Raw genomic sequence first — 18,908 nt, 5'->3', positions numbered from 1 at the left:
TGAGGGATTCCAGAGGTCATGACGTAACTATTCGAGATTCATTCTTTGAATATAACTGACATCTTGAGTTTACTTAGATATGACTAAAATAACTTGACAGTAATTGAAGAAAAATGGTAAGATTTTAATTTGGGAATTAAAGTATCATGACCTATAGTGTCAAAAATGCTTTGCTAAAATCAGTGCTAATAATATCTGCTTGCCTTCCTTCATCGAGTTAGTTCGCTATAAATTCAGGTACTATTGAAAGATTGGTAGTAGTTGAACGACAAGATATAAATCCGTGTTGAAATTCTTATAAGACCTGCTGACAGTATTGAAACGTACGTGTATATATATATTATTTGTTCATAAACTTTAGCAAAAGCTGATAGAACAATTATAGGTCTAATGATTCTGGATAGGCTGGTCTAGTGATTCTTCATGATTTTAGGATTGAACAAACTAAGGTTTCTTTCCATTTATCAGAGAATGTAGATGTACATTCATGTCCAAAATGATTGTCGCATATCTATAACTGTCTTCTTGTAAGAATATAATTTGATAATGATTTTGCAGGGTACTTTTAATACTGATACTATGTGTATAATCCGGTAATGTATATTTGTGCTGAATTTCATAGGAAAAGAATTACAAATACGAAAATTATTATTAGTAAAATAAAATGTCGCTAAATGGACAAAAAAGTTTTATTTTGGTTTTACTGTTTTTACTTACTGCTCTTTTGACATGAAATTTGCCACATACATGTCTTTGCTGATTATACAGATACTAACATTATAAGAAATACCGGGCGAATTCGTTATCAAATTATATTCTTACAACAACATATTTATAGACATGCGACAATAATTTTGGACATGAGTGTACATGAACTAATGAAGAGGTTGAATATGTAATGTAGTACATATTTGAAACTGTCTGGACAATTTTTGATTATACAGCCCTACACACTCTCTCTTACACACATACACACAAAATGAAAGTTCTGTGCACAGGACCTCAGTATATGGATTCGACGTATTTGTTACGCAGAATCCAAATTTCAAAACCCCAAGACGATCGACCGTGTCAATTTTTTAATGGTCGAAAACCTTCAGCCAATTTTTGTACGTAAGACAGCCCATAAAACAAAATTGACATGAACAATCGTCCTGGGGTTGCGAAATTTGGATTCTGTGTACCAAAATACATCGAAATCCATATTCTGGGGTACACTGTACAGAACTTTTGTTTTTTGTATGGCTGTGTTACGTGTATCGTCCTTATCTAAAATCGTTAAAGTTTTTCGCCCATAAAAAGTTGACATGATCGATCGGGTTTCGAAATTTGGATTCTGCGTAACAAAATACATCGAATTCATACACTGGGGTCTCCTACACAGAAATTTTATTTTCTTGTGTGGCTCTGTTATTTATGCTGGCATACCGTCAGAACTTTTTGATTTTTTTTAGATCTTAGTTTCTTAACAGCAGTTTCAACTTCGTGTAGGTTGATAATACCTATGCAGAAAGAGTCTAATTGCAAATGTACAGGCCGATTTTGATTTTGTACATGAAATGTTTTGTAAACATAATGAAAGTACGAGGGAAATGCATTAGTTATATCGACATTTTCATTAAAACACATTGAGTTTGGTGCTTAATAGATGTCTAGATTTGCTTTTGATAAAGTTTAAAGAATAGGTGGGTATCGTTATTTAATAGTTGTTCAAAATTTTTGGTGTATCAAATGTTTGCATTGCCTATATCACCTTATACATTTCCTTTCTTAATTGAGAGAACTCATTGCGATGAAGAAGTGTATTTCTCTTACATACAATTTGTAAATGTTAATAAGATTTGGCCTTGATTCTCGTAATAATTTCGATTGTTAGCCAACGTGGGTAATTTCAACTGGGTTTTTATTTTGCGGGGTACATATCTATCTAGAACCTCAAAAATAATCTAATAAAATGAAGCCATGAGCGGTTCAGGGAAAAATAATGATACGTCACATTGTCTTAATTTTCGAGTAGACTAGAAAAGAAAGTTCAACATTCCGATGCAATTCAATGCAATGAAACATATCAAAGAAGGGGTCCCGGGTTCGATCCCAGCCCCTCTCCAAGTGAACTTTGTGGTGGACAAACTCCGTGTGCGTGGGTTTTCTCGGGGTTTTCCCGTTCCCTCCCACTTTCTTTATTCCACCATTTCAGTCATTTCTCATCATCACGTCTCCTTGTCGGCATAACCGTGGGACGTAAAACTTTAGAGATTTCATTTTATTTTCATTACATATCAAACCAGCTTTCCTTGCCATCTCCGTACATTTCCGAAATTAAAACATTGTACATAATATTATGTGATTCGATGGGAACCCAATTCACCTAGTAACTAAACTTCACTGAAAGTGGCGCTTACCGTTTATGTTTGCCCGAACAGTTCATCTTCTGATCTTTTCTGTAGGCTAAAGAGGACGGACAATTAATGAAAGTACATGATTCTAAAATAATTGTTGGAATGAAAGTGTGGGAGGAAACGTAGAAACTCACAGACACGGTGTTGTTAACCACTAACCCACATGGCCTGATATCAAACCAGAGACCCTCTCGTACCAGAGGTGAGGACTGTAACACTGAGCTACCGTGTCCTGAAGATCAACGTTAACAGATTTGTTCCATTCATTTGCCCTTAACTCTTGTTCTGAATAGCTTTTAGTGAATTTTTTCTTAACTAAATTTAAACATGAATTTTGAAAACAAATAATTCAGGAATCAAAAGTATGTGTATGTACAGGAAGATATTTCACATACTTGTTAAATAAGTCAAGCTTTATTTCACTTTAAGTTTGCTCAAAATCGAGTGAGTTATGTAGATTGTGGACAATACTATACACTGCTCTCTTGATCTTTTCTTTCTTAGAAAATTAAATGAAATATGAAAAGAATGGTGGTATTTTATGATTGATTAAACAAAGGCTGTTTACCAGTATATATGAGCCTACTAACATTCTCTATTAAGAACAGTAACTATACGTATCTGAGTACATAGTATCTTACTGTTAGTTACAAGGGAAAATCGTTTCCAAATGTCTACTCTTCATGTGACAACCGCTTGATTGACCAACAGCTACTTACGGTATGATGTAATGATGCCAACCCGTGGGAAAATTCCCGTTTGTGAGATTTTTAAGGTTAATTTCTCAAAAAGGAGTAATGGAAATTTTCGTCGAAATTGGCAGCATATGCGGGATCAAGGATGTTATAAATAGAGGATCTGTTCATATGTATCTTCATCCTATTAAATCGATGAAGCCAAAAAAACAACCTAGCATCGGCACTTCTGATTGGCTACTCTCGTTTCTGCCATCGTCTGATTGGCTACTTTCGATTCCGCCATGATTGTTGGCTCAAAACATTGCGATCTTATTGGGTGGAGTGGGCAGAGTAGGGGTGGTGAAACTGTGACGTATGGCTTCAAGATTTTGTTGTAAGGACAGATCCTCTATTTTATAAGATCCTTGTGCGGGATGCATATTTTTTTACGCTCTCCCCTAGATAACTATTTTAAACTGATCAGAAGGAAGCGGGTGAGGGTAGATTTGCATATAAGTTGCACCATCCAAGTGTGACTAATGTCACGTGGTATTATTATGGGAGTTAAAGTGGAACAAAACAAGCCATGTGGGGTTTCTAACCTCCTTCGCTCGCTCATACCTACGTTTCGCAACCTAACTAAATCACTCTTTATGCATTATGTATTACATACAAGGGTAAATGTGTATTATTTTTTATCTTGTTTTAATGATAAAAGTGTTATTAAAAAAAGAAAATCTTTCCTTGGGCAGGGTTTGAACCCACGCCAAAAGCGATTATGATTACTAGCCCGTGCGCTAGTATTCTTGGCCACGACACCCAATAGCAGTTGGCATATGATTTGTGCCATATGTATGCTATGTGACGAGAAATGGATAACTTCTACCAATCAGAACATTGTATTTAGCTCCTATGGCTAGAGTCGAGCGTCATTAATATATATACATGCGGGACTTTTCATATCTATGCTTCACCAACGCCAACAAAATTCTCTGTGATCAAGAAGTAAATTGAATCTTCAATAAGCTTGAAACCAGTTTTGATTGTCATTTTTTTTTAACTGAAAATAAGCATGCTAGTACGAACGTCATTTTGAGTATTGGGTTGTTATTCTCAAAATACAAGCACCAAAGAATATAAATTGTGCATTGGTATTTTAAAATAATAATAATAATAATAATAATAATAATAATAATAATAATAATAATAATAATAATAATAATAATAATAATAATAATAATAATAATAATAATTAACGGAAGAAACTAAAAAAATGAGAACCAACTTAGGAAACATCCCACATGAAGCGACTATAGATTTTTTTAGTGGAGAATAAAGTGTTTCTATTACCATTACATTGAGCAGAAGATGGCATAAAGGCGTGATGGCAACAATAAATTCTGACAACAAAATCTACTTTTTTCAACTCAATATTTCAGATAAAGAAAATTGTCATTCCTAAATATTCTTAAATGTAGAAGGTCGACGTTTACGGATAAATCACTCATATATTGAAGGAAATTAGTATCATAGAGTAGATTCATTCCCCTTTTTCATATTTTTATAAGTTTTTAAATTTTTGTAAATTAGTGTAACCGGGGAAATACAAGAGCAAAATGGGGATTTCTGCCTCTCAAGATGGGATTATATAAAGTTTCAGGTTGGTATCACTGGTAACAAGAAAAAACTGTCTTGATACATTGGCATCATATGGCATTTAAAATATAAACGCGAGAACAAACCAAGGATGTTATAAATAGAGGATCTGCCCATATGTATCTTCATCCTATTAAATCGGTGAAGCCAAAAAGCAACCGAGCATCGGCATGTCTGATTGGCTACTCTCGTTTCTACCATCGTCTGATTGGCTACTTTCGTTTCCGCCATGATTGTTGGCTCAAAACATTGCGATCCTATTGGGCGGAGTGGGCAAAGTTGGGGTGGCGAAACGGTGACGTATGGCTTCAAGATTTTGTTGTAAGGGCAGATCCTCTATTTTATAAGATCCTTGGAACAAACTCAGTTGTTCGTCGATGTGCTACGACAACAGTTGAAACACAAGAACCATTTATTCATGTAGAGTTGAAAATGCCAAAAGAGGTAGAAGATTATTTGGACAGAGATTACAGTGAGACATGGTGGATTATGAGGATTGTTTCTTGTACTGGGTACTAAGTTTCTTTTATAATAACTAGTGCAACCCAAAAACATAAAAAGCATAACAACAAATTACACATATGGTTAGTACTTTGAACATGGTTGTGATTGTCTAGGGGCCCAGAAGAAACTAATTTTAAAAATATAATTTTAGAAAATAAAGCATAAAGCATAATTTAAAATATAGCACAATTCTTGGAATATTCTGTTTAATTGCAAGTTTAACATACTGCGTTAACATTTTTTTTAAACCAATATTTACAATGTAAAATCATTGAGAACATAACAATGCAACAACGAAAAGCTTATTTTTATTTCTGTAAATTTTCGATGTAATCCTTTGATGTGGAGAAAAGAAAAAAGGAAAAAACTTTCCGCCAACAATAGCAAACAATAACTCCACACTATATTGTTATGCGTACCTCTTGAACTTGAGCACTTTCTGTACTTTTTGGTGGGATCTTTTACTTTCCCTTTTTGTATATATGCACCTCTAAAGCGCACACAAGGGATAGAAAAAACTGACACGAGTAAAGCATATCTCTTTACAGTACATTAAATAGAAAGTTCATTAAATATAAAAGAAACTGGCTGTATAAAATATTAATAAATAGATCAAGATATTTAGAATACTTAAAATATAGTAAATATTATACATTACACACGATTAATGTAAAACAATGATTGAAATTAACAATAAAGCATAATTTGTAAAAATAAAGCATAATGTGGGTTGCTCTAATGATAACTGAAAATTCGATTGACATAGCTGAGGAAGCGTGTTCAGTATTAGGGTAAAGACATACCGAAGAGACCTCGAGATCAAGGTCGAGGTTTAAGTCGCGGTCGCTACCTCGATGTCAGGTCGCGATGGATGAAAGGTGCACATAGCGAGGAGGTCGCACTCTCGCTGTAAGTTTTCAGTTTGTGTAGAAACATTACTGTGACGCGTGTGAAATTATTCCGTCAGTGCATAAAATCACTGCGAAACCACATTTTTAAATTGAAAGGACCAAACAGTTTATAAATAGGGATGGACATGAGCCGAGACTTGAGAAATGTCAAAGTCTCGTCTCTTGTTTTGCAAAAATATTTGAGTCTCATCTCTGGTCCATCTCTATCAATAAATCAAAGACTTTTACATTTTTTTTCAATATTCTGTAAAGAAATGTCTTCTTTCAGCACTCAGGCGAGAAATCATTTCCCAGTAAAATTACAAAAAAAAAAAAAAAAAAAGTACTTGTCGTTTCAGAAATGGTTAGGGTATTAACTTCAGCAAATGAAGTGTCGTCACTGTATTTCCATTATTCGATGTTTCCTCCCTATGGACACGTGCTTGTCTTTGGATAAAAGTCTTAAATATACAGGGTGTATCAAAGGTCCTCGGCTATAGGCCAATTCACATGAGTGAAGATGCGAGAAAATAAAAAGAGAGCGAAGTTGCTGGAAATAGGTGGTTTTCAATTCAAAATGGTAGGATTTTTTCCATCGTACCAGTCGTTTGGTATCCACGTTGGTAAGGTACCCTATGTTAAATAGAAAATTATTTTAATTTTTTTCTTATGTTTACTCATAACGGACTGGGTCTACAGCCACGAACTTCTGATGCACTCTGTATGATCGGATCGAGGTCTATCGAACTTCATGGAATTGAAGTCGATTAATTCTCAAAAAGTTACATATATAGCTGGATGAAGTTCCCTCCGACTTTTCCCTACAACCATCTATCTTGGGCAATTCTTTTCTAAGTTACTTCGCAATGTTTCTTGATTTCGTCACATTTCTTACGACGTTGTTTCTTGTCTCTTGGTATGTAGTAGAAATATTTGGGTGAAATAAGAGTTATATCTGCACTCATCAAATGGACACTTAGTAAAATGTGAAGAAAAGGAAAAGAAGATACATGAACAAATTTATAAATTGTAACAGAGAGGTATTAGAAGTGTAGCAGACTGAAAAGTTAATAGTGTTACCTTCTAAAGCAATTGTTTTTATAAATATTGCCAACTTATAAGAACTTTTAACGCTTATGCTATTTGTGTCGTAAAAAATACGTTATTCATAATGTCGTGCTAATAGCCACATAGGTTAGTTAACCAATCACCTGTACCTAGCTATATACATGTAAGTAAGCACCCATACTAATGCCGTTATGTACTATTGAGATGTTTATTTAATAACAACGGAAGGATTTCGACTATTGCTGTTGTATGGAATACGTTTAGTTCATCACTGCTTATCGTAAAGTTTTGCTAGGTGGAGACTTCTTCAGTTAATCTGTGTGACGATTCCATATAGTTACGTTTATGGGTACGATGTAGTTCATGTTTTTAAAGGAGTGCTCACTGAATTGCGACCACCAATCTACACAAGAAAATGTGGCCAGCAGCCGAGATGATTGCACGGATCTTGCATCGTTTGGCCTAATCCTCGTTTCGCCTAACCAATTATCTGACACTTTTATGACAGATAAAAGATAAGCTTTATGTCCGCCATTTTAGGCGAAATAAGGATACTCGTTTGGCCTAATCCTCGTTTTGCCTAAAATGGTGGACTATAAAAAAATCTTAGAGATAAAACTGGAGGGAAATTTTTCAAACAAAAAATATTCCCTACTATGTGAAGAACTGAGAAATACAAATTAGTTTTCCCATAACTAATTTGTAGTAAGACTATTTGCTTTCGGAAAAAGGTTTCGACAATTGTACAGTTACTTTTCCGTTCCATTTTGAGAATATTAATGCTCCCACAGGGTGTATAGTGACTATATTTGAGATGAGAGAAACACAAAAAGTTACACCTGTTATTAATTTTGTTTAAAGGTGAGTGCTGTTCAAAAGTAACTCTTAGTTTGCAGTTTGTTTCCAAATATCTGATATTGTCAAATAGTACTGCTAATCGGTACGTTAAAGGAAATATAGTTTTTGTGTTTCTTCTTATGTAGGTGCAAAAGTTATTTTATTGTAGGTTTTGCTGATCTTTCAGACGATTTCATTCCAGTTTCAACGCTTTTTTGAACTTTAATGCATTATAAGAGATCCGATTGTGATTCTATTGTAATTACAATATGTATGAAATTTGTAACTATTTCGAGCTAGATCTGACAAAAGATCCCTAAATTTGCCCATAACTTAACAATGGACAATTGTGATCGCAATGAGTGATTTGTGACAAATCGCTCCGCTGACAAATTGCTCTTTGGATAATTCCACAATTCAAACATCTCAATGTGTTACTGACAAAGAAAGAAGAAAAATATATTTCATTTCTTATTACTTTTGAAATTACAACTTTTGAGTTGAATTTCCACTCGTTTCACATACTACCGGGAATGTCCATAGCATAAGTCTCTGAGATGCACAATGAGGTTGAAATCCGGGCTTCTCGGTGGTTGTTTCAGCAGGAAGAAGTTGAATGCTCCTCCAAATAGATGGTGGCCAACCGGGATCTGTTACGAGGGTGGTTGTCCTGCTGGTACACTCCATTTCCACTCGTATGACAGAAATAAAGATATAGTTGACTCTGGTGATCTTCGTACTTCGATACAATACGGATGAATAGTAGGTACCAAAGGGCCAAAACATTGTTTACAGAAAAACACTATAAATCAACATGGTCTCCGTTATCTTGTACAATTCCAACCTGACATGATTTCGTTGGGCTGGCACCAAATTATAGATAACTATCGGCGTGATGAGATTGAAATCGAGACTCATCGCACCAGGGTTTGCTGGTTTAAACCAGCTGTTAAAAAAAAAATGGTTTAAATTAAAAAACGAAAAATGTTCGTAAAAGTGTAATTGTTCGTAAATTTTTGATGAACACATATTTATGGGTTATCACCAGGGCCCGGATCTTGTTGACCTAAAATTTTCTAAAAATTGACCTATAAAATGACACTAAAATTCCTGTAAAATGACTAAAAATCACAAAAATTGACCTTAACACTTGCGTTTTCTTAAACGTTTATTTCGTTAAACATTGACATTTTTTAATATCCATTGGATTTTTAATTAACATTTCTCACTCATATTCACAAAATTTTGTTTCAGTTAGTTGCACTCCGTTGATCATTTATTTCTATTGATCAGTCTATTGTACGGCATTGTAAGTATTGAAAGCGTCAATTCACTCCCGAGTTGAAACTAAGGAGCACTCTTAAACAATAAAAGTTCCCAAGTGTACACTACATGAGAATAATAGATAAAAACCTGTTTAAAATCTGTGTACGCCTTCTAATCCATTTTTAGTTATTCACGTGATCACATCCTTTGTGGTCAACAACCCAAAACTACCTCTTTGGGCACCTACCAACCCCCACTTTTCGTTAACCAGCTACAGCTTAGTTTTCATTAGCTTGTTAAGAATGCAATTTTTCCACCCCAATAGTCAGGAAGCAAGAAAAGAGATTTTTCAACTTCGTCTTTTCCACATCCGTAAACCGTGTTCATTTAAAGATTTCCTTATGTAGAGGAAAGAGAATAAAAAAAACCATAAGTGACCTAAAAGTTACCTTAAAATATAAAAAAAATGACCTGAAATTTCCAAACGGCAAAAAGTGACCAAAAGTTGACCCTAAAAAACTATATTCTTAGAACCTGGAGTTGATGGATAACGCTTTTATTTAAACTTGAATTGTCCTATGCGTAACAGAAAAAAGTTGACTTGTCAACAAGATCCGGGCCCTGGTTATCACGTTTCACTTCCGTATATTATTCGTATTATATTTAAACCTAAATTTCCCATTCATTACTTAAAAAGATTATACTACAAAAACAACATGAATGCTTCTTTCAGAACCCCGAGAAAACCCACGAGCACGGTGTTTGTCCACCACAAAGTCCACACATGGCGATGTTTGTCCACACATGGCGCGAGCTGAGATCGAACCAGGGACTCCAAGCACCGGAGCTGAACGCTCTACTACTGAGCCACCGCGCACCCTGGACTGAAAATGGAGACACTATACGTCTTAACCTAACTGTTCGTGAAACTTTTCTGTGCTTATTTGCTTTTCGTTAATAATTACTAGACAAATGCACGCAAAATCGAAAGAAAACGATACTATAAGCAGCGATGATCATAATTTTGTTATCAGGCAACACCAAAATTGTCTAGAAAACTTACAAGACACATGAAAAACTGAAAACGAAATGTAGCCAAAAAGACAAGGTGAGTGGACTATCTATGGTTAAAAGTCGTTTGTTTTGTATTTCAGGGTAACTCTTTACTTTGAACAGAACATTGTTGGATTAGGTTCTCCTCTAAACGGTCTCTTCAGCTTCGGCAGAACCTCTTTCTTAAAATGTCTCGTGTCAATTATCATTCAAAATTATAACATGCTTCTGGTACAACATGTTACATAATTTTGCCACTTATTTACCATTTCTGATTCTCTTTCTGCCACTGCTTTGCTCAAACTCAACATTTGCACATTTTGTTTTGCTATATTTCAAATTCATATATTGGGATAGTTGGCAAATTAATATTCACCCTATGTTAGTCCATAAAAGGTTACAAACTCTTCCAAAATATAGTCATTCAGTTTAGAAATGTATACGGATAGGTATAATTAACTCCGCTTGTAGTTACGAAGGGTTTGACGATTGAAAGCAGCTCAAAGCTCACGTTTTACGAAGAGGTTTTTGAGGAATAGAAAACCGAGAAAATGGTGATGCACCAGAGGACGACGACGATATGGATTTCCATTTAGTAGATGATGATGGAGAGGAGGTTACATAATTCAATTTTTTGCACATTTGGATCCATTGTTTTCAATTTAAAACAAAATTAATGTAGCATTTATGTATCCATATTCATTTGTGCCAATCTTGTGCAATGTATAGTCGATAATACCCCCCCCCCCAATATTTTAGTAGGCATAATACCGATTTCTGGCTCTGACTCCCTTTCTTTTTGACAGGTTTTGTATCTTGAGCCTCAACAAAAATGGCCGCTCGTCCAGATGCAAAAGCTGTTATTTCCATTTACATACGCAAAACCTGTTAAATCCAAACTATTTTCTTCAATAACGCAATTCACAGACTAGTGTGATTATACAGCTTTCGACAAACCAACACTCACATTATTCTTAATTTTTTAATGTTCTTTAGTTTCTAATGTTATTTTACAATTATGACGTATTTAAACAGTTTTTCTCGATTTGTCACAAATTTTAAAATGTGAATTTAACGGGTTTTGGTATTCACCTACTCATATATATTCGTATATATCCATAGTCCTAGTAAATACATAAAGGAGTTTTGGTAATCCTAACTCCTCGAAAATAGTTAATATAATATTAATCTATATATTTTGCATTTCTTAATTCTTTATATACTAGGGAATTTTCTCTTATATAATTTCCCTCTAGTTGAATTTCCACGATTTTTTCTTATTGTCCGCCATTTTAGGCGTAACGAGGATTAGGCCAAACGAGGATCCTTTTTTCGCCTAAAATGACAGACACAAATCTTATCATTTATCTGTCATAAAAGTGTCAGTTAATTGGTTAGGCGAAACGAGGATTAGGCCAAACGTGGCGACACGGATTGCACGACCGCCCCGACTGGTAGTATTGAATAGAAAGAACAACTCGAGGCTACATGTTCGGCAGACAACACACTGTTATAGTGCGAGATGGGCAGGATTTATCCGCATTTTAATAGGGCATAATTGGTACGTCAATAACCCAGACACCAATATTTTACATGCCTGTATTAGTGAAAGTCATGGTAATACTAACTCCCGATCGCTTGACTGGCACGTGCTTAATTTTGTTTCCTCTTTGAGAGCTCATGGGACATCAATTAATGGGACATCAAAAACGGCAAGAACTTTTCTGGTTACCTTGTAGATTTGAAATATGTAACAACCTGACGTATTGTTATTTAAAAAATCACAACTTTATGTTGGGATGACAACACTGTTAACCTTGTGGTACACCGAGTATGCCGATATTTGTATAGTACAAAATTTCAGCTTTTTTGTCAACTAATTAGAAGCTACAAGGGCGTATCAAGGTACGAGGTCTCGTAAATGGTCTACCCTGTATATAAAAATGTACTAACTTAACACCATTGGACATGTATTCGTATCTTTCTTGCTTTCGTTTTCTTTTCTTTCTTTCTTTCGCGTCTTCAATTATCTTGCATTAAGGTGTAACTACTAATTACTTTAATGAGTTTTTCCCCATTAAAAATAATCTTTTTTACCTTCTTTTCAGGTTCATGGTGCAAGAAATAGCAGAAATTGAAACAGTACTCTAGCTAAAGGAGAAGAAAAGTGGTTCCACGAAATTATCTTCAAAAAGAAATTAAAACAGAAGGAAATACAAATAAATTTCTCATAAAACTAAAAATGTGGAATCTCACTTCTTAAACATCATTTATTTATTTATACACGAAATATAAAAAATTATATTGTTACTTCGCGGATATATATACATATAGGTCTACATATATATATAATGGTTTATATTTGTAATTATCTGGACGACAGAATGAGCTGTGATACAGAAAAACTATTATTATAAATAGGATTTCGAAAACTTAGATTGAATATGCTGTTAATAATAATAATAATAATAATAATAATAATAATAATAATAATAATAATAATAATAATAATAAAAATAATGTATTTCACTATCAAATGGGTAACGTCTACATTCTAACAGCAAGAAGAAGGAATTTATATACATTACTAATGTTTCAAATTGTGCAAAAGTGAATATTATTTCCTATTTCCATACATTACGACGTGCAGTCAAAAGTTCTCAGAATTTTCTTGGTAGCTCTTTATTATCTCAACATAAGTACGCATTTTCCTAATCGCCTTCAAAGTAGACACCTTCGGAACACACACATTTGCTTCACCTCTCGTGCTATTGCTGAAAACACCGAGGTAAGTCCTCTTCTAATATCTTATAGGGCCCATACACGGTCCACGGTTTGTGCCAACAAGGCTGTTGTGCAAACAGTTTGACCGTGTATGGTGCTGTATGAATTGTTTGCGCAAACGTTTGTGCAAACCTTTTTCACATCGAACTCGTTCGAAAATTGTTTACAAGAACATGATGTTTGCGCAATCACGTGTACCGTGTATGGACATGTTTGTGCAAACACGAGATTTATTTCCGAGTAGCAGGCCCAGTGTACAAACGCTTATTTCATGCGCTATGGCGTCAATGAAAAGGAATCAAGATTTCTGGCAAGAATTTATTAAACTTTATCGAAATTTACCTGAACTGTGAAAGGTAAACAGAGAAAATTATAAAAACACGAATCTGAAAAATACGGCATATGAGAAATTGGTGGATAAAATGAAGGAAATAGATCAGAAGGTGCGTAGAGAGTCAGTGAGGAATAAAATCAATTTTCCAGTATTTCAACAAATGTAGTTGAATCCTTTCGTAAATAATTTTTATAGTCCACAGTCAAACTTATCTCAAATTTGGCTATTAAATTTTGATGACCAAATTTTAGGCCGTTTCTTGAACCACTCTTTCATTCACACCCTCTTCTTCCTTTTTGGTTTCGCATGTCTTTCCACTTCCAAAGCAGAAGCAATTACTATCGCTAAACAAGCTGCTTCAGTGGATATATTTACGCGATCAAACTTAAAATTGAACTGAAGTTTGTGCAAACAATTGAATATGGCCGAATGTTTGCGCAAACACAGTGTTTGCGCAAACAGAGCATTTGCACAAACATGATGTTTGTACAAATCTTGGATCGTCTATGGGTTCCTTTAACGAAGTTCAGTTCGCATTGGTTTAAATCTCTTCTATGATGGCGAAACGGGTGCCTTTTAAGGCCTTTGGGAAGAACCGAAAGTCCAATGGTGCTAAACTGTATTGTAAGGCTATCAAAGTCTGTGAAGCAAATTTCCCCAATTTGCAGATGAACTTGATGTTTGCACATTGCTCGAACTGCGACATTCCGCTAACTGATCACCACACACACACTCCTGCGTTCAGCTCATGTACTCGTACACTGTATGTTATGACCTGTTCATACTTGTCAAATTCATAATTACAACCTGTTCACACTTGCTAACTCCTAAGGACTATACTGTATAAAAGTCATTGTGGTTACATCACACATGCCAAAACTCCAACATTGCGGGCACTTTTTGACTACTTATCGTGTCTGATCGTTTAAAATTCGAATTTCCTCACTCTATACTAGCTCATTTATACAAAGTATGTGATAACATTTGTTCTTGTTTGCACTTTCTAAAACAAAGAAACTGCTTTTTACCATAACATTATCATAATTACATCTACATGTTCTAATAAATGGTGAGGACCAAAGATTATAGCAGATAGTTTTAAGAGAATTGAGCATTTAGAGCTCAAAATTGAGAACACAGTTATTGTCATTTGAAAATCGCGAAATCACATATGCATTATTTTGTTTGATAACCTTCTATTTTTCCGAAAACACCATAATCCAGTCGCTATAAAACTGTGATTTCTGGTATATATATATATATATATATATATATATATATATATATATATATATATATATATGAAACATGGACATACAGCTCTTAAGGTGAAATCCGAATCGACGCAATACGCTCATTGCTCTATCAGCAAGAGTGAAATGTGGGATCACACGCACCAAAGACGCGCATATGAAAGGTGCATTTGATCCGAATCGATTTATGATATTGAGGTACCTAGGTGGGTGCTGACTCAATGTCATAAATCCAAATTTATTTAATTCGATTAAAACAGGAAATTTTTAATAGGCAGAGTCATTTTTAAAATTTAGACGGTTTCAATATTTTTTTTATTATGATCTAGGGAAAACTTCCTTTCCGGTATCACTCAAAAGTAGTTCTATTACTACATGTGCAGTGACCCACCTAGTTACCCTAAATAATAATAGTAAATGAACACAATTCTTTTATACTTATGTGTACGATCAGTTGAGTTTTTTTAAAAAATATTTTGTGCCCTTATGTAACATCGAGGTTATCAAGTAATTTTTAAACGTGGTCTCCGAACCACTATCGACACCTGGATCTAATAGAGTTTGCGAGTGCACAGACCTTCATGCAGAATTACCTAGTATAATACGTATATGCGGTTTCTCACCATAATACCTCGCCTCCAAGCAATCTTGATACATAAACATGGTATCGGCCTTGGCGTGTATATATTACAATTTTCAGTCATTTCCAAGTTATAAGATTTCGTAAATAAATAAATAAATGTTGAATTGTAAAATGCCTCTTCTACACTAAACAGAAAATGGAAATATTTTTATATTCAAATTTATTATACCATTCATAGAATGAAAAGCTAGTTAATATGAAAAAGAAAAAAGCGAGAATAGGTCACTAAATATCATTTCGTAGTGTAACTTGGTCATCCTTCTTCTGTAAAATGTATTGACGTTACCTTTTCATCTTTTTGACATTAATTAAAAAAAAATACATATGTAATTAAATTTCTTCGGAGTCACGGAGAATATTTTAACAAAAGCATATTGTAGATATTATAGAGATGTAAATATTCTTGAAATCATGGAAATAAATGTTTAAATGATAAATTGGAAGAAATAGTAAAAAAGAAAATCTATAGATTCAAATGCAGTTTTATTTCATTTTTCCCCTCTAAATGCTTTCTCTCTTCATTTTTAGCGTTAAGTGCTACAGACCAATGTGGATTCTAGAATAGTACTCGACTATATTTTAATAAAGGAGTATATATCAATACTTGCAAACATTGAATAAAAGGTACGGACCCACTGCACTAAGCATTTCTCGTTCCAAATTCTTGAATCAAGTCGTTCTGCAGTTACAGTAGAGCCCCAAAAAATCCATCTTATGTGGAACGACAGGTGGCCGAGTTTGTGAAAATGCCGGGTTATCGAGAATGGGATTCGAAAAGAAAAAGTACAAGTGTTTCCTCAGAAAATGCCGGGTTTGTGAAAATGCCGGGTTGTCGAGAATGGGATTCGAAAATAATAAGTACAAGTGTTTCCTCAGAAAATGCCGGGTTTGTGAAAATGTCGGGTTATCGAGAATGGAATTCGAAACGAATAAGTACAAGTGTTTCCGCAGAAAATTCCGGGTTTGTGAAAATGCCGGGTTGTCGAGAATGGGATTCGAAAAGAATAAGTACAAGTGTTTCCTCAGAAAATGCCGGAGTAGTAATGGCAGCACTCTGCCTAACTCTTAATAATCCAATTTAGGGTCCCCATGGACCATAGTGAATGAATTAGGGATGCTTTGGCCCGAGATTACGTCACCTATTGAAATTTTGCTTATGCTTATTCAGGGGCCATGCACGATTGTACGAATGAGTCAGAGGTACCTTGGCCATGCTATGACGTAATTGAATTGAAAGTATTGGATCAGAGGTCATGATGATTCTTTAAAATTACTAAAAATATGGTCTTGATGATTCATTACGTTATGAAATAGTACAGGTTTACGAATGCTTTCGTTCCCTTTTATAGCATAAAATTTGGAGTTTGTTATATCTTTGATGAGATGGACTAACACGTGTGCAAATGAAATCTTTAGTTTTACCTCCCACGCATATGCAGTTTAGGCTAAAGGAGACGGTGACGATAAGAAAGGAATGAAAGTGTGGGAGAAAATTGGAGCATAATGTTGCTCACCACAAAACTATTTTCGAGGTGTTTTTAAATCAGGGGCCACATACAGCAGAGGTAAACGCTCTACCACTGAGCCATCGCACCTCTACTGGTATGAATGAATTAGAGGTAGTTGGTTCGAGCTAATATGTTCGTTTGACGTCACTGAACTGGGATTTTTAGCTTGGAACTTATGATGGCTTGTTTCGTTCCCTTTTATGGTATAAAATTACCAAAACAAGGTATGATCTCTTTCTTGATGACCTATTACGTTATGAATTAGTAGACCCTAGTAATAGTATAAATTAGTATTAGTATTAATATGAAACTCGAAAACTTTGGAGTTCCTTTGTGGCTAACCGGTTAGCGTATGCGCCTTTAACGTGGTAGACCAGAGTTCGATTCCCGGAAGGAGCTCATGCGGTTCGGATTTCACGTTAATTAGTAGGTTCTATTTTTGCTGCTGAACTTTGGGAGGAATACTTGATTTTTGGTTGTTATCCCTTTGATGAGATGAACTAACACTGGTGCAAATGAAATCTTTAGTTTTACATCCCACGATTAGGCTAAAGGAGACGGTGACGATGAAAAAATGAATGAAAGTATGGGAGAAAATTGGAGCATAATGTTGCCCACCACAAAATTACTTTGAACCAGGGACCCCATACAGCAGAGGCCCACTGAGCCACCACGTCCCTTATTGGTGCGAATGAAGTAGAGGTATTTGGTTTGAGCTAATGTGTTTGTTTGACGTCGGGCTGACCCTATTTCACTTTTGGGACCCCACATGGACCATAGTGAATGAGTTAGAGATGCTTTGGTTAGGGATTGCATTACCTATTGTAATTTTGCTTATGTTTACTCAGAGGCAGGGATCACTCAGCACACATAAGATCACCTTAATTTACATCAGGAGTTGGGGGGAGTATCGAACCTCGTTCCCTTTGATGATTATTGATTTTGGAGCCTTATTACGTTATATGGAGGCGTATTTAAAATTATTTCCTTAAATTTGATAAGTACTTTGTGATCCACTTTGTTCCGTTTCAGGGGTGAACATGGATACCTTGCAATCGTACCGAGTTCGATTCTTGGTGCTAGTTTAGGAAATGTTGAATTTAACGTCCCCAGCGAAAAACGATGGTGATGAGAAATGATAGGACGAAACAGGAGAAAACATGTTCCCTTTTAGAGGTACAAAATTGCCAAAATATAAACGTAAGCAATACGTTGTACCACGTGTTTGGTCTTTTGGCCCATTTTATCCTCTTGGATGAAGCCCTATTACCTTATATAGTTATATGGACGTATACAGGGGTTCATTACATTTCATAAGATATGGGTATATTTGTGCACCCCTTTAAAATTTGGGTGGAGTACTTTGGCCCACCCCCTTCAATTTTGGAAATTGCCCAATTTAAACATTTGGTATAATAGTATAGGACCCTAATATATATTATTATATCCCTTTTAGGGGCACAAAATTACCAAAATTTTACTACAACCACGTATTTGGTATTTTGGCTCATTTTTTATCACCTTGGATGAGGTCCTATTACCTTATATAGTTATATGGACGTATACAGATGTCCATTTCCTATTATAAGACATAGATACATTTGTGCACCCCTTTAAAAATTTGGGAGGAGTACCATGGCCAATCTTTTAAATTTTGGAAATTTTCCAGTTTAAGCATATACTACTGGACTCTAATATGTATCATGATAAATTTGGGTGGTTCACTTCGTTCCCTTTTAGGGTACAAAATTGCCAAAATATAAACATAAGCAATATGTTGTACCATGTGTTTGGTCTTTTGGCCCCAATTTATCACCTTGGATGAGGTCCTATTACCTTATATGGTCATGTATAAGGGTCTATTTCCTATCATAAGACATAGGTACATTTGTGCACCCTTGAAATGTTTGGGAATAGTACCTTGGCACACGGTGGGACACGGTGGCTCAGCACTTGTTTCTAATGTGTGAAGTCACTGCTTCAATCCTCAGTCAAGGAAGTTCATGTTTCGTCCTATCATTTCTCATCATCATCGT

General features: G+C 35.0%; 1 protein-coding gene across 1 annotated transcript in view; it reads left to right on the top strand.

The window, feature by feature from the left end:
• The window catches only part of LOC145680415 (glutamate receptor ionotropic, NMDA 2B-like), an 868,333-nt gene extending 853,644 nt beyond the window's left edge, over nucleotides 1–14,689 (top strand). Inside the window, exon 19 of the mRNA XM_081750925.1 lies at nucleotides 12,459–14,689. Coding sequence (XP_081607051.1) covers nucleotides 12,459–12,501 — 43 coding nt within the window. The 3' untranslated portion in view covers nucleotides 12,502–14,689. The remainder of the gene's footprint in view (nucleotides 1–12,458) is intronic.
• The last annotated feature ends 4,219 nt before the right edge of the window (nucleotides 14,690–18,908 follow it).

The sequence above is a fragment of the Thermobia domestica genome, chromosome 3, assembly GCF_964235325.1.
Source record: "Thermobia domestica chromosome 3, izTheDome1.hap1.1, whole genome shotgun sequence".
In the NCBI taxonomy this organism is placed as follows: Eukaryota; Metazoa; Arthropoda; class Insecta; order Zygentoma; family Lepismatidae; genus Thermobia; species Thermobia domestica.
Note: the sequence above shows the minus strand (reverse complement) of the source record. Positions and strands in the feature narration are given on the sequence as shown.